The following is a 23,346-nucleotide window of genomic DNA, read 5'->3' on the forward strand; positions in this document are numbered from 1 at the left end:
TATATGAACCCTTTTTCCTAGTTCCAACAGACCTCACTACCTCTGAGGATGCTTGCCATAGATGCAGGCGAAACGTCAGGAGAGAATGCCTCTAGACCATGGCCATATAGCCCGAAAAAAACATACAACAACCCAGTGATTCCGGTCATGAAAGCCTTCGACAATATAATGTTCTTCTCGTTCGAATGTGAAAACACTTGTTTCTGTTTTCTGAAGGCTTTAAATTGGTTGTGAAAGGCTGTTAGGAATTGTGGACATTGAAGTTCAAAACCCCTGGAGGGTCCAAGGCTGTTAGGAATTGTGAATGTTGATGTCCAAAATCCCTGGAGGGCCAAAGTTTGCCCATGCCTGCTCTAAAGGAACTAGTCCTTCACAGAGGAAGGCAATGCTAACTCACATCAAACCCTTTTACTATGATGAGAACCAATCATCATAGGCCAATACAGAGGCCGTCTGGACTCTATACGTGATAATTTTCATCAGTGCCTTGAGGCCATTACTGGATGGCGGCGCGTCAGCAGGTTGAGGGTGAATCCAGCAAAGACGGAGATCCTGTGGCTGGGTCGACCAGGCAGTGGAGATATCCAGCTGCCTACCCTGGATGGCGAGGCGCTACGCCCGTCATCATTGGTAAAGAGTCTGGGAGTCCTTTTGGACCCTCTGCTGACGATGGAGGCCCAGGTCTCCGCCGTGAGCAGAACCGCCTTCTTTCACGGCAGGCTAGATGGCTGGCCCCCTCCCTGTCCAGGGACGACCTAGCTACGGTGATCCAAGCCATGGTCATCTCAAGACTGGACTACTGTAACACCCTCTACATTGGCCTTCCTCTGTTGATGATCCGGAAGCTCAAGTTGGAACAAAATGCAGCTGCTTGGCTTCTTGCGAGAGCTCCAATGAGATGCCACATAACACCAATCTGACTGCAGCTGCATTGGTTACCAATTGAGCACCGGATCACTTTCAAAGTGATGGTACTCACCTTTAAGGCTTTGCATGGTCTGGGGCCGATGTACCTGAGGGACCGCCTCACCCCTTCCCAACCCCAGAGATCCCTCCGTTCTGAGGACCAAGATCTACTGGAAATTCCCAGTGTCAAGACCTGGCATCTAACAGCAACCAGACGCAGAGCCTTTACAGCAGTGGCACCATCACTCTGGAATACTCTGCCACCTGAAGTCTGTGCCTTGCGGGACTTATCAGCGTTCTGCAGGGCTTGTAAGACATATTTGTTTCGACAGGCTTTTGATCTTTGATATTGCTGTTTTTTTTAATTGTTTTACATTTTAGTCTGTTCTTGTAAGCTGCTCCGAGCCCTAGCGGAGTGGCGGCATATAAGTTTGAACAATAAATAAATAAACAAACCCTAGGATGAGACAGTAGAAAGTGTTGTGAAAACCACATTTGGGAATAGCCGGCTATCTGATTTTAAATGTGACCTAGGGCAACTCACCTTGCATTGAGAGATGGAAGCATTCAACGTACCAAATTGGGAGGGAGAGCCAAGACTCCAGAGGACAGGAGCAGGATTCAAAACGATCTTGACAGATTAGAGAGATGATGGGCCAAAACTAACAAAATGAAGTTCAACAGGGACAAATGCAAGATACTCCACTTTGGCAGGAAAAACGAAATGCAAAGATACAGAATGGGGGACAATGAGGCCTGGCTCGAGAGCAGTACGTGTGAAAAAGATCTTGGAGTCCTCGTGAACAACAAGTTAAACATGAGCCAACAATGTGATGTGGCGGCAAAAAAAGCCAATGGGATTTTGGCCTGCATCGAGAGGAGCCTAGTGTCTCGATCTAGGGAAGCCATGCTACCCCTCTATTCTGCTTTGGTTAGACCACAGCTGGAATATTGTGTCCAATTCTGGGCACCACAATTCAAGAGAGATATTGACAAGCTGGAATGTGTCCAGAGGAGGGTGACTAAAATGATAAAAGGTCTGGAGAACAAGCCCTATGAGGAGCGGCTTAAGGAGCTGGGCATGTTTAGCCTGAAGAAGAGAAGGCTGAGAGGAGATATGATAGCCATGTATAAATATGTGAGAGGAAGCCACAGGGAGGAGGGAGCAAGCTTGTTTTCTGCTTCCTTGGAGACTAGGACGCAATGGAACAATGGCTTCAAACTACAAGAGAGGAGATTCCATCTGAACATGAGGAAGAACTTCCTGACTGTGAGAGCCGTTCAGCAGTGGAACTCTCTGCCCCGGAGTGTGGTGGAGGCTCCTTCTTTGGAAGCTTTTAAACAGAGGCTGCATGGCCATCTGTCAGGGGTGATTTGAATGCAATTTTCCTGCTTCTTTGCAGAATGGGGTTGGACTGGATGGCCCATGAGGTCTCTTCCAACTCTTTGATTCTATGATCTGATTTTAAATGTGACCTAGGGCAACTAACCCTGCATTTAGAGATGGAAGTGTTCAACATATCAAGAGAAAGTTATTTCTGAATTTGGCGTTTCTGAATCACTCATTGTTTTACTTTTTGTGCACAGTCCTCATGAGGTGAAACTCAACCGTTTTGTAATCCAGCAATGTGAACACAGCACCAAACTCAAGATTGTTATTTTCCCACCGACATTACCATCTTGTGCGGTTTTGTTTGCTTCAGTGGAGAGCAGGTCAAACAAAACACCCCTTTGTTCTGCTGTGCTATGAGGGACTGCATCAGGACTTTTCTCCAGGATGCTTCCGACGTTACTGAAGAGGAGATTAATCTGTTGACTTTCCAATCGGTGTATCTGCAGAGAAAGGGACACTTGATCTGCCATTCAAGTGCTTAGCAAGCATAGGTTTTTGCTTGACACAGATTAATCTCAGGGCAAGGGGAGGAACAGCCGCGAAGCAGCCCAGCTCCTGAATGGACACCCATGGGAATGACCCACAGGTCCCACCGGCTTCACAGTAGAAGACACTGAAAAGGAAAAACAGCACAGCGACACATTCTAGTCTTCTGTTGTGGGGATTGATGGAGGCTCAGAGACCCAAGGATGTACTGACAGATCCAGGGAAGACGTCCCCAGGCAAAGGCTGGGAGTCAAAGGGCAGCAGTAATACCACACACCAAACTTCATTGTTGTTGTTCATTCGTTCAGTCGTCTCCGACTCTTCGTGACCTCATGGACCAGTCCACGCCAGAGCTCCCTGTCGGCCGTCACCACCCCCAGCTCCTTCAAGGTCAATCCAGTCACTTCAAGGATGCCATCCATCCATCTTGCCCTTGGTCGGCCCCTCTTCCTTTTGCCTTCCACTTTCCCCAGCATCATTGTCTTCTCTAGGCTTCATTACAAACTTCATTACAAGAGCCATTTTTCCCCAAGATGGCTATAACATGTTTTCTATTAAACTTGGTATTTGCAGCAGGAATCAACAGTGTGTCTTCTAGTATGGAACCCAGGACTAAACGTAAAGGGCCTTGTGTTGTTGAACAAGCCCTCTGAGGAGCGCATCTCTGTATACGAACCCATACAATCCCTTTGATCTTCTGGAGAGGCCCTGCTCTCGATCCCACCAGCATCGCAGGCGCGTTTGGTGGTGACGAGGGAGAAGGCCTTTTCGGTGGTGGCTCCTCAACTCTGGAACTCACTCCCTAAAGACATCAGATAGGCCCCAACCCTGGCAGTCTTCAGGAGGAGCTTGAAGACGTGGCTGTTCCAGTGTGCCTTCCCGGAATAATGAATCCCATAGCACTTTGTCCTCCAAAGCACTTTGCATTTCCCTGAGTCTGCTTGTATAGAATCATAGAATCAAAGAGTTGGAAGAGATCTCATGGGCCATCCAGTCCAACCCCATTCTGCCAAGAAGCAGGGATATTGCATTCAAATTACCCCTGACAGATGGCCATCCAGCTTCTGTTTAAAAGCTTCCAAAGAAGGAGCCTCCACCACACTCCAGGGCAGAGAGTTCCACTGCTGAACGGCTCTCACAGTCAGGAAGTTCTTCCTCATGTTCAGATGGAATCTCCTCTCTTGTAGTTTGAAGCCATTGTTCCATTGCGTCCTAGTCTCCAGGGAAGCAGAAAACAAGCTTGCTCCCTCCTCCCTGTGGCTTCCTCTCACATACTTATACATGGCTATCATATCTCCTCTCAGCCTTCTCTTCTTCAGGCTAAACATGCCCAGCTCCTTAAGCCGCTCCTCATAGGGCTTGTTCTCCAGACCCTTGATCATTTTAGTTGCCCTCCTCTGGACACATGGAACCCTACTATGTCTTCTACTATGGAACCCAGGACTACACATAGAGCCTTGTGTTGTCGAACAAGCCCTATGAGGAGTGGCTTAAAGAACTGGGCATATTTAGCCTGAAGAAGAGAAGGCTGAGAGGAGACATGATAGCCATGTATAAATACGTAATGCTACCTCTCTATCCCGCCTTGGTTAGACCACACCTGGAATATTGTGTCCAATTCTGGGCACCACAGTTGAAGAGAGATATTGACAAGCTGGAATGTATCCAGAGGAGGGCGACTAAAATGATCAAGGGTCTGGAGAACAAGCCCTATGAAGAGCTGCTTGAGGAGCTGGTCATGTTTAGCCTGAAGAAGAGAAGGCTAAGAGGAGATATGATAGCCATGTGTACGTATACGTGAGAGGAAGTTATAGGGAGGAGGGAGCAAGCTTGTTTTCTGCTTCTCTGGAGACTAGGACACGAAACAATGGCTTCAAACTACAAGAAAGGAGATTCCATCTGAACATTAGGAAGAGCTTCCTGAATGTGAGAGCCGTTCAGCAGTGGAACTCTCTGCCCAAGAATGTGGAGGCTCCTTCTTTGGAAGCTTTAAAACAGAGGTTGGATGGCTATCTGCTGGGGGTGCTTTGAATGCAATTTTCCTGCTTCTTGGCAGAATGTGGTTGGACTGCATGACCCATGAGGTCTCTTCCAACTTATGGTTCTATAATTCTATGAAGGCTTGCATGGCCGGAATCACTAGGTTGTTGTGAGTTTTTCGGGCTGTATGGCCATGTTCCAGCATCTTTTGTTGAAGCATACAAGGAATCAATGAATGTGTATGTGCCAACTGTAAAATAAGCTGCATGAAACTGGTTGGTTGGGCTATGCCCAGGGAGGTGGCTAAGCCTGGGACTTTTGGATACGGTTACATTTTTGTTCAGTCTTGAGCTGTGCAGGTACTTAGAGAGAGACAGTTTGAAGAGAGAGGTAGAGAGAGAGAGAGTTTGCAGTGTGCTCTTGCTTCATGAACTGCTTAAGTTTATCCACATGGACAGAGAAAGACCACTTTAAATCTGGGTTGTTGTAGGCTTTTCGGGCAATATGACCATGTCCTAGAGGCATTCTCTCAAGACGTTTCACCTGCATCTATGGCAAGCATCCTCAGAGGTTGTGAGGTCTCACAACCTCTGAGGATGCCTGCCATACAAGGATGTCCCTGGGCAACAACAGCCAGGCTACTTCTATGCAGGTACCCTTTGCAGCTACAAGGCTATTCAATGCTAATCAAGATTACTGACTGCAACATTCAGACTTGCTTCAAACAGACAGGGTTCTTTTACCCACCCTGGACATTATTCCACTGGTATATATACACTCCACTGGCTTCATTTCAGAACAAACCTCTGAGGATGTGTGCCATAGATGCAGGTGAGACATCTGTCAGGCTCGATGGGCAGCGTGAGCCAGCCAAGTGCAGCTGCTCCACGCGGCCGACTCGCACGTAAAGCACCTCGCGAGGTGCTTTATGCGCAAGTGGGCCGCGCGGGGCTGCTCCTTCCTTGGCAGGCTCACGCTGCTCCACATGACCCTTGAGGACCCTTGCTCTAGACCAGGGGTTCTCAACCTTCCTCATGCTGCGACCCCTTAATACAATTCCTCATGTTGTGGTGACCCCCAATCATAATGTTATTTTCATTGTCACTTCATAACTGTCATTGTGCTACTGTTATCAATCGTAATGTAAATATCTGATACGCAGGATGTATTTTCATTCACTAGACCAAATTTGGCACAAATACCTGATACGCCCAAATTTGAATACTGGTGGGGTTGGGGTGTGTGTGTGTTGATTTTGTCATTTGGGTGTTCTGGTTGCTGGGATTTGTAGTTCTCCTACAATGAAAGAGCATTCTGAACTCTACCAACAATGGAATTGAACCAAACTTGGCACACAGAACTACCATGGCAAACAGAAAATATTGGAAGGGTTTGGTGGGCATTGACCTTGAGTTTGGGAGTTGGAGTTTGCCTACATCCAGAGAGCACGGTGGACTCAAACAATGTTGGATCTGGACCAAACTTGGCACGAATATTCAACATGCCCAAATGTGAACACTGGAGGAGTTTGGGGGAAATAGTCCTTGACATTTTGGGAATTGTAGTTGCTGGGATTTGTAGTTCACCTACAATCAAAGAGCATTCTGAACCCCACCAATGACAGAACTGGCCCAAACTTCCCACATAGAACCCCCATGACCAACAGAAAATACTGTGTTTTCTGGTGGTCTTTAGTGAACCCTCTGACATTCCCTCGTGACCCCTCCAGGTTGAGGACCCCTAGAATCATAGAATCAAAGAGTTGGAAGAGACCTCATGGGCCATCCAGTCCAACCCCCTGCCAAGAAGCAGGAATATTGCATTCAAATCACCCCTGACAGATGGCCATCCAGCCTCTGTTTAAAAGCTTCCAAAGAAGGAGCTTCCACCACACTCCGGGGCAGAGAGTTCCACTGCTGAACGGCTCTCACAGTCAGGAAGTTCTTCCTCATGTTCAGATGGAATCTCATCTCTTGTAGTTTGAAGCCATTGTTCCGCGTCCTAGTCTCCAGGGAAGCAGAAAACAAGCTTGCTCCCTCCTCCCTGTGGCTTCCTCTCACATATTGATACATGGCTATCATATCTCCTCTCAGCCTTCTCTTCTTCAGGCTAAACATGCCCAGCTCCTTAAGCCGCTCCTCATAGGGCTTGTTCTCCAGACCCTTGATCATTTTAGTCGCTCTCCTCTGGACACATTCCAGCTTAGAGTCAACATCTCTCTTGAATTGTGGTGCCCAGAACTGGACACAATATTCCAGATGTGGTCTAACCAAAACAGAATAGAGGGATATCATTACTTCCCTAGATCTAGACACTATGCTCCTCTTGATGCAGGCCAAAATCCCATTGGCTTTTTTTGCCGCCGCATCACATTGTTGGCTCATGTTTATCTTGTTGTCCACGAGGACTCCAAGATCTTTTTCACACGTACTGCTCTCGAGCCAGGCAATGTTCCCCATTCTGTATCTTTGCATTTCGTTTTTCCTGCCAAAGTGGAGTATCTTGCATTTGTCACTGTTGAACTTCATTTTGTTAGTTTTGGCCCATCATCTCTCTAATCTGTCAAGATGTGCAATGTGCAGAGGAATTTTTTAATTGATTTTAAAAAAAAAAACAACTATAGCCCTCCAACGGTCTGGGGGATAGTGAACTGGCCCCCGGTTTAAAAAGTTTGAGGACCCCTGCTCTAGACCATGGCCATATAGCCTGAAAAAACCTACAACAACCCTGCATGAGCTTCATTCAGAGATGTAAGCCTGCTTCCATCACATGCACACATGCACATTTGAGCAATCATGAAAAGGCACCCATGGATACCAAAAAAAAAAGATCACCCGGTCGAGTATGACGTGTCTTTGTATTTTAAAAAAAAATCATTAAAAATATACATCTTTTAAAAAAAATCAAACAAATCTGGTGTTAACATGTAGGTTGTTTTTTTAAACAGAGCTGCAGAACAGCATCCCACCGGGGAAGCGGATAAGGAGAAGTGGGCTTGGTTTCCTTGACATGGAAGGACACCGTTGAAAATGACAAGAGTGGCGTTCGACTACTTGTGTTCTCCTTATCAAATCATAAACACTACGTTCATTCCAAGGAGCCTCTTTTGGCTGGGTTTTCCTTTCTTTGAGATTCAAAATGGACATTGGCACATGCAGTCTACAAAGGAGGAATCAGACCCACGACAAGAGCAAAACTGAAACCTCGCCAGCATTTTTCCCTCCGGTGTTTCATCATCCAGTGCTGCTTTCACACTGAGTTACCTAACAGCAAAACCCTAGGGATGGGGAATATTTTGAGGAGCGTAACAAGTTCTGTTGGAACAGAATAGAAATGAAGGGAAGAGACAGTTGATCAAAAACCACCCAGAGCGAACCTCGGAGGCACCGGGAGAGACATGATATCGAGACAAAGGGATTCGGTTGGTGCTTCGCAGGCAGACGCAGCGAGGAGAGAGAATGGCACGTTCCGAAAAACCTCTTTCTCTGTTCTGTGTTTCCTAATTAAGATGCTTGGTAGGGGGAAAACAAGGAGCGTGTTGGGGAGAAAGTATGGATTCACCTTCAGTTACATCACAACGACTTGATCCACAAGAATGGAATTCATCTCCTTGGCTTGAGGAAAAGCGGGGGGCAAAAATTACCCGACCCGTGTCAAGCTGCTTTACAAAGCAGCATTACAAAAGCAATTTTTTTTAAATTTTCTTAAAAAATCCCTTTAAATTATATTCCAAAGTGGTTAAAATTATCAGTTTGTGGTCATCTTCTGTGGGCTTCTTTTCTTCTTCTTCGAACAAAAGAAATCTAAGCAAGGTCAGCTCTGGATCTTGAAAGTGTTGATTGTCTTGAAAAAGAAAAAAGAAACATTCACATTTACATCCATCCTACCCTGATAAAGAGAAATGGACCCACAGTTCACTGCACCTATCACACACACAGTCCTCTGGTTGGATGGCGGGTCCTCCAGGTTTGGCAGGCCGCTGAGCTCTCGTGCCGTCCGTCGTCGCCCGTCCTCTTCCCCGGTGTCAGACGAAGGAGGAGAAGCCTGTCACTGGAGTCCGTGAGCCTGGAGCAGGCTGTCCTGTTGGGGTGTACACCCCCCCTGAGCTCTGTGTTGTGATGACAGTCTGGAAGTAAGGTTCCGCCTCACTTGTGACACATTCCTCGTATCTGTAGGGCGTCGGGTGCTTGGTGCCCTTTTGCTGCCGTTTCCAGGAGTTGTAGTAGCTGGGGTCACTCATATAATGGTTGACAAAAGAGTGCTTTGGCAGCTCATCTTCGTAGTCGGAATCAGTCGCCTATAGTTTGAGAGAAAAAGGCAGATTTGTTACAAAAACAACAACTACACAATAGATTTTCACCCACTAGTCTATTCCTCAGTAGCCTTCTCAGTAGCTGCTCTTATACTGTGGAACTCCCTCACATGAAAGGTTCAATTAGTCCATGCATGGGCAAACATCAGCCCTCCAAGTGTTTTGGACTTCAATTCCCACACTTCCTAAAAAGCTCGGGCCCTTTCATTTTCCCCCTCCGCCAATTAAGATGAGGCTGTTAGGAATTGTGGGAGTTGAAGTCCAAAACCCCTGTAGGGCTGAAGTTTGCCCATGCATTCTTTAGAGTCAGCTAAAGCACTGCCTAGTTTGGAAGAAGTTAGCAATGCCATCAGCTAACAACAACAACAACAAAAAATAACAAAGCCAGTGGATCTGATGGGATCCCTGCTGAAATCTTTGAAGAGGATGGACAACAACTTCACCAGTTCATTGAAAAAGTGTGGATGACCATTAGCCAAATAAATAAATAAATAAATAATAACAAAGCCAGCGGACCTGATGGGATCCCTGCTGAAATATTTGAAGAAGGTGGACAACAACTTCACCAGTTCATTGAAAAAGTGTGGGTGACCATTAGCCAAATAAATAAATAAATAAATAAATAAATAAATAATAACAAAGCCAGCGGACCTGATGGGATCCCTGCTGAAATATTTGAAGAAGGTGGACAACAACTTCACCAGTTCATTGAAAAAGTGTGGGTGACCGAGACATTCCCAGCAGACTTCACAGATGCCACCATCATCACTCTTTTAAAAAGAGGGAAAGAAGCAGAAATCATCTATTGGACAGATGCAAGCTATGTAACCTGAAAGCCAAACCCAAGGTCACAACAACATCTGTTATAGAACGCCAATATGTCAATGATAATGTAGTCTGTGCTCATTCAGAAGAAGGCCTACAAGCCACTCTAAACATCTTCACAGAAGCATACGAGAAGCTCGGCCTCTCATTGAACATCAAGAAAACCAAAGTGCTCTCCGAGCATTCACCAGCCAATCCCTCTCCAATGCCAGAAATACAGCTTCATGGTGTAACCACTGTTCTACAATACCTTGGGTCTGCAATACCTTGGGAATGTTTTGGCCAGGGCACTTTGAAGATCAAAAAGCTAAGTTTCTGGAGAATGGGATAGTATCATCAGAATCATAGAATCATAGAATCATAGAATCAAAGAGTTGGAAGAGACCTCATGGGCCATCCAGTCCAACCCCATTCTGCCAAGAAGCAGGAATATTGCATTCAAATCACCCCTGACAAATGGCCATCCAGCCTCTGCTTAAAAGCTTCCAAAGAAGGAGCCTCCACCACACTCCGGGGCAGAGAGTTCCACTGCTGAATGGCTCTCACAGTCAGGAAGTTCTTCCTAATGTTCAGATGGAATCTCCTCTCTTGTAGTTTGAAGCCATTGTTCCATTGCGTCCTAGTCTCCAAGGAAGCAGAAAACAAGCTTGCTCCCTCCTCCTCCCTGTGGCTTCCTCTCACATATTTATACATGGCTATCATATCTCCTCTCAGCCTTCTCTTCTTCAGGCTAAACATGCCCAGTTCCCTAAGCCGCTCCTCATAGGGCTTGTTCTCCAGACCCTTGATCATTTTAGTCGCCCTCCTCTGGACACATTCCAGCTTGTCAATATCTCTCTTGAATTGTGGTGCCCAGAATTGGACACAATATTCCAGATGTGGTCAGAAGTAGCTCTGCCAATAAAACTCCACTGTCATAGTTATGTCTAATACTTATGCCAATGGAACTCCATCATCATAGTTATGTAGGGCTTTTGGTCACAATATCTGCAAAAATAAGGATGCTGGGAACACTCCGTAAGTCATTAGTGTGGTATCGATTTCAGCTACGTTTGATTATGAAACAGATAAAAAGTCAGGCAATAATCCCAAGATTTAACAGAAGCTATTACAACTGGCTGATTTTGGGTGGTAGTGGTCTAATGCACCTGCAAATTGCAAATTGCAATGGGATCATGATGACAGGGTAGCGATAATAGCAATTTGAAGGTGCCTAGGTTTCCCCATCTTCAAGCATTATGGTTTCTCCTTTTGTCAGCAGCCTTTATTTTTCAGATGTGTCTACGCAGTCTGCAACACAGGTAGCATATGGAATTGCTAGAGTGAAAAATGGAACCTTTAATGGTTGTGTAAAAGACAGAATTCCAGCTCATTGTGAAGCAGATGCTGAAATTCTATTATCCGCACAACCATAGAGTGTTTTTACTTTGGCAACCCCAGCACAATGGCTCCTAAATGTGCCACCCAATAACTGGTCATTTTTCTGGATTCCCTGGTGCTTCAAAGGTTTATTGATTTATTTACTTTATTTCTATACCGCTTTTCTCAGCCCTTAGGCGACTCAAAGCGGTTTACATAGTACAAATTATCACAAGACAGTATCATAGGCAATTAAAACACATTATACATAACAATCAATATCAATAAACAATCATTATCATAACGCCTCAACAACAAATCAGAATCCATTCTCATAATCCTTTGTTTCATGTTCCCATGTTCGATTGCACCGTATTCCTATATTCAATTGCACTGTTTAGCCAAACGCTTGTTCGAAGAACCAGGTCGTCACCTTCCTCCGGAACGCCAACAACGAAGGGGCCTGTCTGATGTCTGCAGGTAGGGCATTCCACAGCCAAGGGGCCACCACCGAGAAGGCTCTGTCCCTCGTCCCCGCCAAGCGCGCCTGTGATGCAGGCGGGATGAAGAGCAGGGCCTCCCCAGACGATCTTAATGTCCTAGTCGGTTCATAGGTGGAGATGCGTTCGGGGAGGTAAGTAGGGCCGGAACCGTTTAGGGCTTTATAGGCTAACACCAGTACTTTGAATTGTGCCCGGTAACAGATTGGCAGCCAGTGGAGCTGGTACAACAGAGGAGTGGTATGCTCCCTGAGTGCCACTCCTGTTAGCAACCTGGCTGCCGAGCGCTGGACCATTTGAAGTTTCCGAGCAGTCTTCAAGGGCAACCCCACGTAGAGAGCGTTGCAGTAGTCTAGACGGGATGTAACCAGAGCGTGGACCACCGTGGCCAAGTCAGACTTCCCAAGGTACGGGCACAGCTGGCGCACGAGTTTTAATTGTGCAAATGCTCCCCTGGTCACCGCCGAAACCTGGGGTTCCAGGCTCAGCGATGAGTCCAGGATCACTCCCAAGCTGCGAACCTGCGTCTTCAGGGGGAGTGTAACCCCATCCAACACAGGCTGTAACCCTATGCTCTGTTCGGCCTTGCGGTTGAAGTTTGGGATGAATTGCAAAGAGAACCATGTCAGTCCACACTGTGTTTGCAAGTTGGAGCCAGAAACAGTAAGGCAGATGGATGCCAAGAGAGTGGGTTTGGTGTGCTGGGTTCAGCAAGAGGTCCAAGAAGCAAACGAGAGGCACAAAGACCAAAAGCGGGAGGTTCTAGTCACGGGTTTCGCATGGCTAGACCTCCAGCTTTCTTTCCGGAGGCACATCAGCATTTAAGTATATAGCACTGGGTGGGTTAGCAATTGCCCAATGTACCGTCTGGAACAAAACAGATTCCGGGAACTGCAATCTCGGCTCCGTTCACCCAGGAACCCTTGAAGTTTATTCCTCCCACAGTCCCCCGTGATTATACAAATTGCTCCTACAACTGGATTATGTTTTAGAGTGGCCACATTATTTTTAATGATGCAAACTATTGACTAAATGGAAATGCTGCAGGGCTGTTTTCTTCTCCGCCGTGCGTGCGGCGGTCCTCTTTTCCCCGCAACGGCAGGCCAGTTGCCACGGCAACAAGCAGCAGCCCGGCATCCGATTGGGCAGGCGGCGGGATGAGAAATTGACAAGCCAAGGTGCGGTGGCGCGGATGCCGGCGAAGCCACCAAATCAGAGGAAATGTGTGACAATTTCGAAGTATTTCTTATTGGCAGAATGAGAAACAAAATGCGATCGGGGGACAAATTAAGGACGATTGGGCTAGTTTAGTTTAAGGCCGGCATTACCGGGAATATAGAAAGAAATGGTGGTGGCTGTCAAATTTCTTCTTTGAACGGCTGGAGACAGGGAATTCTGCACATCCGTTTACCACTAATAGCAGAGGGAATAATCATGTATATTCACGCTCTTTGCAAAAGATTGCAGGAGAACGAATGTCCACCCTCTTTGTGTTTCTCAACTACTCTGAGCTACCATTTTCTCTGGTTCTTTTTCCCTTTCTGGCCTCCTCTCTCTCTGGATATGTTCCAGAAGCATTAACCTGTGTGCCTGTTGTGTTTCGACACAGGAACAGGAGGTTCTTGTGGGTTTTTTCGGGCTATAGAGCCATGTTCTAGAGGCATTTCTCCTGACGTTTCGCCTGCATCTATGGCAAGCATCCTCAGAGGTAGTGAGGTCTGTTGGAATTAGGACAATGGGTTTATATCTTTGTGGAATGACCAGGGTGGGACAAAGAGCTCTTCCCTGCTGCAGTTAGATGTGAATGTTTCAGCTGATCACCTTCATTAGCATTTGAAGGCCTGCCTGAGCCTGGGAAAATCTCTTGCTGGGAGGTGTTAAGCTGTGCCTGGTTGTTTCCTCTCTGTTGTTTTGCTGTTGTAATTTTAGAGTTTTTTAATACTGGTAGCCAGATTTTGTTCATTTTCATGGTCTCTTCCTTTCTGTTGAAACTGTCCACATGCTTCTTGTGGATTTCAATGGCTTCTCTGTGTAGTCTGACGTGGTGGTTGTTGGTGTGGTCCAGCATTTCTGTATTCTCAAATAATATGCTGTGTCCAGGCTGGTTCATCAGGTGCTCTGCTATGGCTGACTTCTCTGGTTGAAGTAGTCTGCAGTGCCTTTCATGTTCCTTGATGCGTGTCTGGGCAATGCTGCGTTTGGTGGTCCCTATGTAGACTTGTCCACAGCTGCATGGTATACGGTAGACTCCTGCAGAGGTGAGAGGATCCCTCTTGTCCTTTGCTGAACGGAGCATTTGTTGGATTTTCTTGGTGGGTTTGTAGATTGTTTGTATGTAGTGTTTCCTCATCAGCTTCCCTCTGCGGTCAGTGGTTCCCTTGATGTATGGCAGGAACACTTTTCCTCTGGGTGGATCTTCATCTTTACTCTCGTGGCTTCTTCTTGGTCTTGCAGCTCTTCTGATGTCTGAACAGGAGGTTTGCGGCACCCATAAAAACCTGTTAGTTTTGGAAGTTTTGGTGCTTTTTCCATGATGATGTCCATGGAAGGGAACGGTGTCTACTTGGCTGGAACTGCCTCCCAATCAGCTCAGCGTGTGCTGCTTTGGCACCAAGGTTGTCGTGCTGTGTGTATTTACAACACGACAAACACATGGCCACGCAATAGCCGACAGCTTTTGGTCATCATTTTAAGCGGGCCTTTTTTCAACCTCTCATCCTGCCCAGATTTTTTTGCTTTTCTAGCCGACGGAAATAAACATGATTTATGGGAGTGACTGGACCTCGTTAAAATTCCTTGTTGATATTGGAGGGTGTCCAGATTTGCCAGGCTATCAAGTATGTGGCTTAACAGCAGTGCAGATTCTTTGATAAGGCCACAGAAAGTCAAGAGTACGTTCAGGGCAAATGCACATATGTCTGCTTCAGCAAATATGGGTTCCCAACCCCAAATTTGCAGCAGTAATATTTACGTTCATGGGATTGGAGGATGTCAGGCAGGCAGATGTCAGGAGCAGAATGCTTAGCACTTACTATGTCTGCAGATTTTTGTCTGAATTAGATGGGGCCAACTTGTTCTCTGATACTAGGAGATAAGCCAGTGGGTTCATATCCTAAGAAATCCCACCTAAACATTAGGAAGAACTTATTTCCTGTAAGGACTTCATCACGTGCAATAAATGTCAGGAGCCGAATGCTTAGCACTTGCTATGTCTGCAGATTTTTGTCTGAATGAGATGGGCCCAACTTGTTCTCTGCTACTAGAACATGAGCCAGTGGGGTCGTATCCTAACAAATCCCACCTAAACATTAGAAAACTTCTTTCCTGCAAGGACTTCATCACACACAATAAATGTCAGGAACAGAATGCTTAATACTTTCTTCGTCTGCAGATTTTTGTGTGAATTAGGTAGGGCCAACTTGTTCTCTGCTACTAGAACATGAGCCAGTGGGTTCGTATCCTAACAAATCCCACCTCAACATTAGAAAATTTCTTTCTTGTAAGGGCTTCATCACACGCAATAAATGTCAGGAGCAGAATGCTTAGCACTTACTATGTCTGCAGATTTTTGTGTGAATTAGATGGGGCCAACTTGTTCTCTGCTACTAGAACATGAGTCACTGGGTTCGTATCCTAACAAATCCCACCTAAACATTAGGAAGAACTTCTTTCTTGTAAGGACTTCATCGCACACAATAAATGTCAGGAGCAGAATGCATAGCACTTACTATGTCTGCAATTTTTTATCTGAATGAGATGGGCCCAACTTGTTCTCTGCTACTAGAACATGAGCCAGTGGGTTTGTATCCCAACAAATCCCACCTAAACATTAGGAAGAACTTCTTTCCTGTAAGGACTTCATCACACACAATAAATGTCAGGAACAGAATGCTTAATACTTTCTTCGTCTGCAGATTTTTGTGTGAATTAGGTAGGGCCAACTTGTCCTCTGCTACTAGAACAAGAGCCAGTGGGTTTATATTAAAAGAAAACAAATCCCACTTAAACATTAGAAAACTTCTTTCCTGTAAGGACTTCATTACACGCAATAGGTGTCAGGAGCAGAATGCTTAGCACTTTCTTTGTCTGCAGATTTTTGTCTGAATTAGATGGGGCCAACTTGTCCTCTGCTACTAGAACATGAGCCAGTGGGTTTGTACTAGAAGAAAACAAATCCCACCTAAACATTAGGAAGAACTTATTTCCTGTAAGGACTTCATCACACACAATAAATGTCAGGAGCAGAATGCTTAGCACTTTCTTTGTCTGCAGATTTTTGTGTGAATGAGATGGGCCCAACTTGTTCTCTGCTACTAGAACATGAGCCAGTGGGGTCGTATCCTAACAAATCCCACCTAAACATTAGAAAACTTCTTTCCTGTAAGGACTTCATCACACACAATAAAACCAGCATTTCTACACATTTCTGTTGTTGTGCTGTTGCAGTTTTAGAGTTTTTTAATACTGGTAGCCAGATTTTGTTCATTTCCATGGTTTTCTCCTTTCTGTTGAAATTGTCCACATGCTTGTGTATTTCAATAGCTTCTCTGTGTAGTCTGACATGGTGGTTGTGAGAGTGGTCCAGCATTTCTGTGTTCTCAACAACAACAGAGAGGAAGCAAGCAGGGAAATCTAATTACCTCTCAACAAAAGTTTGCTCCAGGCACAGTCAGCCCACTGTATGCTAATCAAGGTGGTCTGTTGAAACATTCACACCTAGCTCCAGCAGACAAGAGTCCTTTGTCTCACCCTGGTCATTCCAGAGATATATAAACCCTTTTTCTTAGTTCCAACAGACCTCACTACCTCTGAGGATGCTTGCCATAGATGCAGGCGAAATGTCAGGAGAGAATGCCTCTAGACCATGGCCATACAGCCTGAAAAAACCCACAACAACCCAGTTCATGTAACTGTTACGATTTCTAGGTTTGCCTAGTTGATGGGGAAATACTTGTTATTTGTGTTCAGAAAGACAGGAGAACTAGAGCCACGCTAGCATTGAATAACAGTGTGGGATTTTTAGTTCTGCATTTAAGAGGGCCAGCTGCACCTATTTTGCATATTTATTTTATTTAGGGCTTTAAGATTGCACCCAAACATTGCAATACTACCGGGTAGCATAGGCAGAAGAGTCCTGCAGTTAATTCAGTGGCAAATTCCTGGGTGCGTGGAACAGTGAGACAGTGCGTATGTGTCAAATTTGAAAATACAATTTGTTGTAATGCTGTTAAACCATGCTAGGAAGCTGGGCTGTTCCGGCCACAACGCAAGTCAATGGGGTGTGAAAGAACAGATCAGCAGCCCATCTTGAGCGCAGCTACAACATCTTAAAGCATCTTAAAGATGCATCAAGACAATTCTGGCCTTGACTGTTGCGGCACTTGAAGGCACGCAGTACATGGGAAGTCCTATCAAAGGAGATGCATCTTACGAAGCCCACCTGAAGTTAGATGGCTAGTTGCCTGCATCCTGATCAACCTTTTTGCCTTGTGAAGAGGGAGCAGCTGAATCTGTGGTTGAACAAAAGCTCAGCTCCCTTGAAGCCGTAGGATAATAGAAACTGAAGTGGAAAAAATACCCTCTCTCTCCTCAAAAAGCAGACAAAATAGTCATTTTTAAAGACTATAGTAGCATGCTCCTGCTTTTGCAGAATGATCAAAAGAGACTGCAGCCTTGACCGCTTGCTACCTCTGCTGCGTGTCCATTACGATTTCCAAGTCTGAGCCAAGCAATCGAAACAAGCAAGTGTGAAAGGACCAAATATCAAAGCGGTGAAGGAAAATAAGGGCCTCGCTCCACTTTGTCACAAAAGCAGGTCCACGTTGATGCCGAAGGGCTCCATTCCTAGCAGAGGGAGCTACTGAAGGGCACGGAAAGAGTCTACGCAGAGAATGGATAGACTCGAGTGACCTCTGCCTAGACTGTGTCGGCATGCTGGAGTCGCCTCGGGCAGAAGATGGTCATTATGCTCTATCAGGAACCAGCATGTGGAACTCCTGACATGAATAACAAAACGTGGCACAGTGAAATTCATATTTATGCCCAGCACGCGCTGCTAATGGCAGGTTTAATTCCAGGTTGTCACAGAGAGAAGAGCCGAGCTGCAGCAGCCAGTGTAATCTCAAGATAATGTGTACATCACAAGGAGCGGCTGGAGATGGCACAAGAAGGAGTGCCGCCTCCCTCGCAGATTGGTCAGAGGGCATCAGACGGCGCCGAGATGCCCGAGGTAATTAACAAGAGGCAGAAAGATGCTAACGGAGAGGAAGAGCGAGCCTGTGCGGAAAAGGAACAGACATGGTTATTAGGTTCTTGAGGGTTTTTTTGGGCTATGTGGCCATGTTCTAGAGGCATTTTTCCTGACGTTTCGCCTGCATCTATGGCAAGCATCCTCAAGGGTAGTAAGGTCTGTTAGAAATAGGAAAATGGGTTTATATATCTGTGGAATGACCAGGGTGGGGCACAGAGCTCTTCTCTGCTGAAGCTAGGTGTGAATGTTTCAGCTGACCACCTTCATTAGCATTTGAAGGCCTGGCTGAGCCTGGGAAAATCTTTTGTTGAGAGGTGTTAAGCTGTGCCTGGTTGTTTCCTCTCTGCTGTTTTGCTGTTGTGATTTTAGAGTTTTTTTAATACTGGTAGCCAGATTTTGTTCATTTTCATGGTCTCCTCCTTTCTGTTGAAATTGTCCACACGCTTGTGGATTTCAATGGCTTCTCTGTGTAGTCTGACATTGTGGTTGTTGGTGTGGTCCAGCATTTCTGTGTTCTCAAATAATATGCTGTGTCCAGGCTGGTTCATCAGGTGCTCCGCTATGGCTGACTTCTCTGGTTGGAGTAGTCTGCAGTGCCTTTCATGTTCCTTGATTCGTGTTTGGGCAAAGCTGCGTTTGGTGGTCCCTATGTAGACTTGTCCACAGCTGCATGGTACACGGTAGACTCCTGCAGCTGTGGACAAGTCTACATAGGGACCACCAAACGCAGCATTGCCCAGACACGCATCAAGGAACATGAAAGGCACTGCAGACTACTCCAACCAGAGAAGTCAGCCATAGCGGAGCACCTGATGAACCAGCCTGGACACAGCATATTATTTGAGAACACAGAAATGCTGGACCACACCAACAACCACAATGTCAGACTACACAGAGAAGCCATTGAAATACATAAGCATGTGGACAATTTCAACAGAAAGGAGGAGACCATGAAAATGAACAAAATCTGGCTACCAGCATTAAAAAACTCTAAAATTACAACAGCAAAACAGCAGAGAGGAAACAACCAGGCACAGCTTAACACCTCTCAACAAAACATTTTCCCAGGCTCAGCCAGGCGTTCAAATGCTAATGAAGGTGGTCAGCTGAAACATTCACACCTAGCTTCAGCAGAGAAGAGCTCTGTGCCCCAACCCAGTCATTCCACAGATATATAAACCAATTTTCCTATTTCCAACAGACCTCACTACCTCTGAGGATGCTTGCCATAGATGCAGACGAAACGTCAGGAAAAATGCCTCTAGAACATGGCCACATAGCCCAAAAAAACCCCACAAGAACCTAGTGATTCCAGCCATGAAAGCCTTCGACAATACAGACGTGGTTATCTTCCTCCTGCTCCGGCCTCATTCTGGATTCTTTGTGCCAAAGAGTCAAACTTGTAATATCTTGGGGTCTGCTGCTTTTTCTTCCCTATTAGTAAAGGTAGGTATCAGTCAAAATTTCAAGAGAGGCGATGCAGAGCACCACAGACTGTTCCCTCTCCCTCCGATGCCCAGCCATTATCTTCTCCCTCGTACTGACCCTGCAATCACAAATCTCAGCAGGGTAAGGAAGCATGTGGAAATAAAATAAATAGCTGCAGCTCCTCTCCTGCATGCAGCTTTCATTAAAAGATGCCGAAAGGGGCAAACTCCTGGTAGGATGCTGATTTATCCCCCCTTTCGGTGACATTTCTGAGGCCCTTTGGCTTTCATTTCTTCTGTTTTTAATCCTCTAACGAATTATGCTTGAGCAGATGCTGGAAAACTGGAGGAAGAGCTGGGAGTGATCCTTAAGACAAACACTGAAGGGTAGGAAGGGTCACGGCAATTTGTGCTCCTCCCAAAGGGGTTTCTCACCATATGTCTAACATTTCCTTTGTATACAAAAGGATTTGGGGGTCATTTTCTATTACGAATGGTGGCAGAGATTCTGCATTGGGTGACATTGCTGTGAAAAGTTTGCCTTATGCAAAAGTCTCCCAAAAAGACATCCTTCCCAAAGCCAGACCTGGAGAGTGGGAGGTAAGGGATAATGGGTCCTGTCCTATCCCAGCTGATGGACATGCAAGGATAGGCAACTACTGAGATCCCTATGGGGTGCTCTTACAATCCCATTGCCTTGGCCTGTCTCTGCCCAATCAGAAGGAGGGGACATTACTGGAGATGGCATTACTTACTTGGTTGTTGTTGCTGTGCAACAACCACAATCATAAACTGGAACGATTACAGGATTGCAAGTCGGGTGTGTGGCAATGAGTGGGATGCTGGCTCCTATCTCTCAGCATTCATCACAGTACTCCCTTGCTAGGTCTGAATGCACCACGCTTTGTCACTCCCTGCATGGACAATGTCCTAGGCTTATGGTGCATAACTTCAGGCTCTTCTTAAAGCTTTATTTAAGAAAGAAGCAGGACAATCACTTTCAAAGCACCCTCAACAGATGGCCATCCAGCCTCTGTTCAAAAGCCTCCAAAGAAGGAGCCTCCACCACACTCATGGGCCATCAAGTCCAACCCCATTCTGCCAAGAAGCAGGAATATTGTATTCAAATCACCCCTGACAGATGGCCATCCAGCCTCTGTTTCAAAGCCTCCAAAGGAGGAACCTCCACCACACTCCGGGGCAGAGAGTTCCACTGCTGAACGGCTCTCACAGTCAGGAAGCTCTTCCTCATGTTCAGATGGAATCTTCTCTCTTGTAGTTTGAAGCCATTGTTCCCTTGTGTCCTAGTCTCCAAGGAAGCAGAAAACAAGCTTGCTTCCTCCTCCCTGTGACTTCCTCTCACATCATGTCTCCTCTCAGCCTTTTCTTCTTCAGGCTAAACATGCCCAGCTCCTTAAGCTGCTCCTCATAGGGCTTGTTCTCCAGACCCTTGATCATTTTAGTCGCCCTCCTCTGGACACATTCCAGCTTGTCAATATCTCTCTTGAATTGTGGTGTCCAGAATTGGACACAATATTCCAGGTGTGGTCTAACCAACGCAGAATAGAGCACAGGGAGCACGACTTCCCTAGATCTAGACACTAGACTCCTATTGATGCAGGCCAAAATCCCATGGGCTTTTTTTGCCGCCACATCACATTGTTGGCTCAAGTTTAACTTGTTGTCCACGAGGACTCCAAGATCTTTTTCACACGTCCTGCTCTCGAGCCAGGCATTGTCCCCCATTCTGTATCTTTGCAAGTCAGGTGTGTGGCAATGAGTGGGATGCTGGCTCCTATCTCTGCATTCATCACAATACTCCCTTGCTAAGTCTGAATGCACCATGCTTTGCCACTCCCTGCATGGACAATGTCCTAGGCTTATGACACCCCCTTTTTAGTCTCTTGTGGAGTTTTCCTCTGGGCTTGCATTAGAATAATAGAATCCTAGAGTTGGAAGAGACCTGGTGGGCCATCCAGTCCAACCCCATTCTATCAATAATAATATAATAATAAACTTAATTTATACTCCGCCTCCGTCTCCCCGATGGGGACTCAGGGCGGCTTACATGAGGCCAAGCCCAGCAACACAATACAATAACTAAAATCAAAACACACACAATAACTTGATAAATTACACAAAACATAAAGATACAGCGAACAATATAAAATTAAAATCAATCATGACACAGTGATTGTGACAGTGACAGTGAGCGGGGCGCTTGTACAGTGAGGGGGCCTGACATCCGCCGGGAAGTTGCAGCCAATAGTGAAAGGACCAAGGCAGAGACATCTCCAGCTCATCCCCTGTTTGGGTATCAGCCAGCACGTCAACGACTTAAATCTAGAAATAGTTTTCTAAGATCTACAGAGACACTTGCTGGAACACCTCAGCAAGCGAGAGTCCAAAAGTGGCAGGCTCAAACCCAGCATCTCAACCAATGGCTGATACCAAATGAGAGACTCCCCCTTGGGCACACAGAAGACTGGGCGACTTGGAAGGCGCTGAACAGACTGCGCTCTGGCACCACGAGATGCAGAGTCAACCTTAAGAAATGGGGCCACAAAGTGGAGTCCACGACATGCAAGTGTGGAGAAGAGCAAAACACTGACCACCTACCGCAATGCAACCTGAGCCCTGCTACATGCACAATGAAGGACCTTCTTGCAGCAACACCAGAAGCACTCCAAGTGGCCAGATACTGGTCAAAGAACATTTAACCAACTACCAAACTCACAAATTTTGTATTTCTCTGTTTGTTTGCTTTGTTCTGTTAGAAATGTAATATAATGGACTGGTTGCTCTGACACAACAAATAAAATAAAGATGCATTAAGATCACTCTGATCAAAAGGTCATGAGTTCGAAGCCAGCCCGGGTTGGAGTGGGTTTCCAACCTATTGTGTAGCCTGTTGTTGACCTTTGCAACCCGAAAGACAGTTGCATCTGTCAAGCAGGAAAATTAGGTACCACCTTAAAGTGTGGGGAGGCTAAATTAACTAATTTATGAGGCCATAAAAAAAAAAGACTCCAGCAAGCACTCCAGCAAAAAGCATGCGGGGAATGCAGAAGTACTTCATCAGGGTTGCAGATGGACGATGAAAGCGACAGCTCCCCTGGCGGCCAGAAAAAGTTGTATGTCAAAATTGGCATTGAGTGTTGGCCATATATGTGTACACTGTAGTCTGCCCTGAGTCCCCTGCGGGGTGAGAAAGGTGGAATATAAAAGCTGTAAATAAATAAAAAATAAATAAATTAGATCTCAGAATGTGCCACTTGTGGGATATAGGCAATCATTCCTCTTGTTGTTTTCGAATAGTGGAAGCCCTCCTTAATATATGAGTTGTGTCACTCTGAGGAAAGGGACTATTCCTCTGAACCCCAGAGCCTTCCTGAGTGCTTCATACATCTCCCATGCACAAAGCAGCTTGGCTTAATCTATGCACAATGCTGGGTGCTCTCTAAAGCGAAGAAAGCTGGAGAGGGCTGAACAGCTTGCTTACAGTGGTGGATTATCCCTGTTCATTTGCTTTCTAACTGTTGTGGGAGATTTCCAGAGTGAGAGATAGCAAGGGAAAGCTCACCATGATTTAGTTGATCAGGGTGGGGGTGTTCTCTCTTCCTTACGCATAGAAGGAGAAGAAAAGGTGTGAGTAAACCCCTATCAAGCTCTCCCTGATCACTTTGGACTGTAGAAGAGAACACAACACCTGATGAGACTTAAAGAATATCATACATTCCAACATTTCACATCTAACTATCGGGACACGTGTTGCCAAACAACATCAGAGTGCCATCAACACAGATAGTAATGTGGAAGAATGCATAAGCTAAGAGACTGCAGCAAGTTGCTTTTTCCTAAGCCTGTTGTGAAAGGCAAGATCCTCTGCCCCTTCAGCCTTAGTTGCC

At 46.0% G+C, this 23,346-nt stretch overlaps 1 protein-coding gene across 5 annotated transcripts in view; it reads right to left on the minus strand.

Annotated features, from left to right (window-relative positions):
* Positions 1-7,603: 7,603 nt before the first annotated feature.
* The window catches only part of LOC132772495 (protein sidekick-1-like), a 1,018,253-nt gene continuing 1,002,510 nt past the window's right edge, over positions 7,604-23,346 (minus strand). For all 5 annotated transcript variants that reach the window (XM_067461407.1, XM_067461410.1, XM_067461408.1 and 2 more), the window contains one exon: positions 7,604-9,062. In XM_067461407.1, coding sequence (XP_067317508.1) covers positions 8,790-9,062 — 273 coding nt within the window. In that variant the 3' untranslated portion in view covers positions 7,604-8,789. The remainder of the gene's footprint in view (positions 9,063-23,346) is intronic.

Source organism: Anolis sagrei, chromosome Y, assembly GCF_037176765.1.
Source record: "Anolis sagrei isolate rAnoSag1 chromosome Y, rAnoSag1.mat, whole genome shotgun sequence".
In the NCBI taxonomy this organism is placed as follows: domain Eukaryota; kingdom Metazoa; phylum Chordata; class Lepidosauria; order Squamata; family Dactyloidae; genus Anolis; species Anolis sagrei.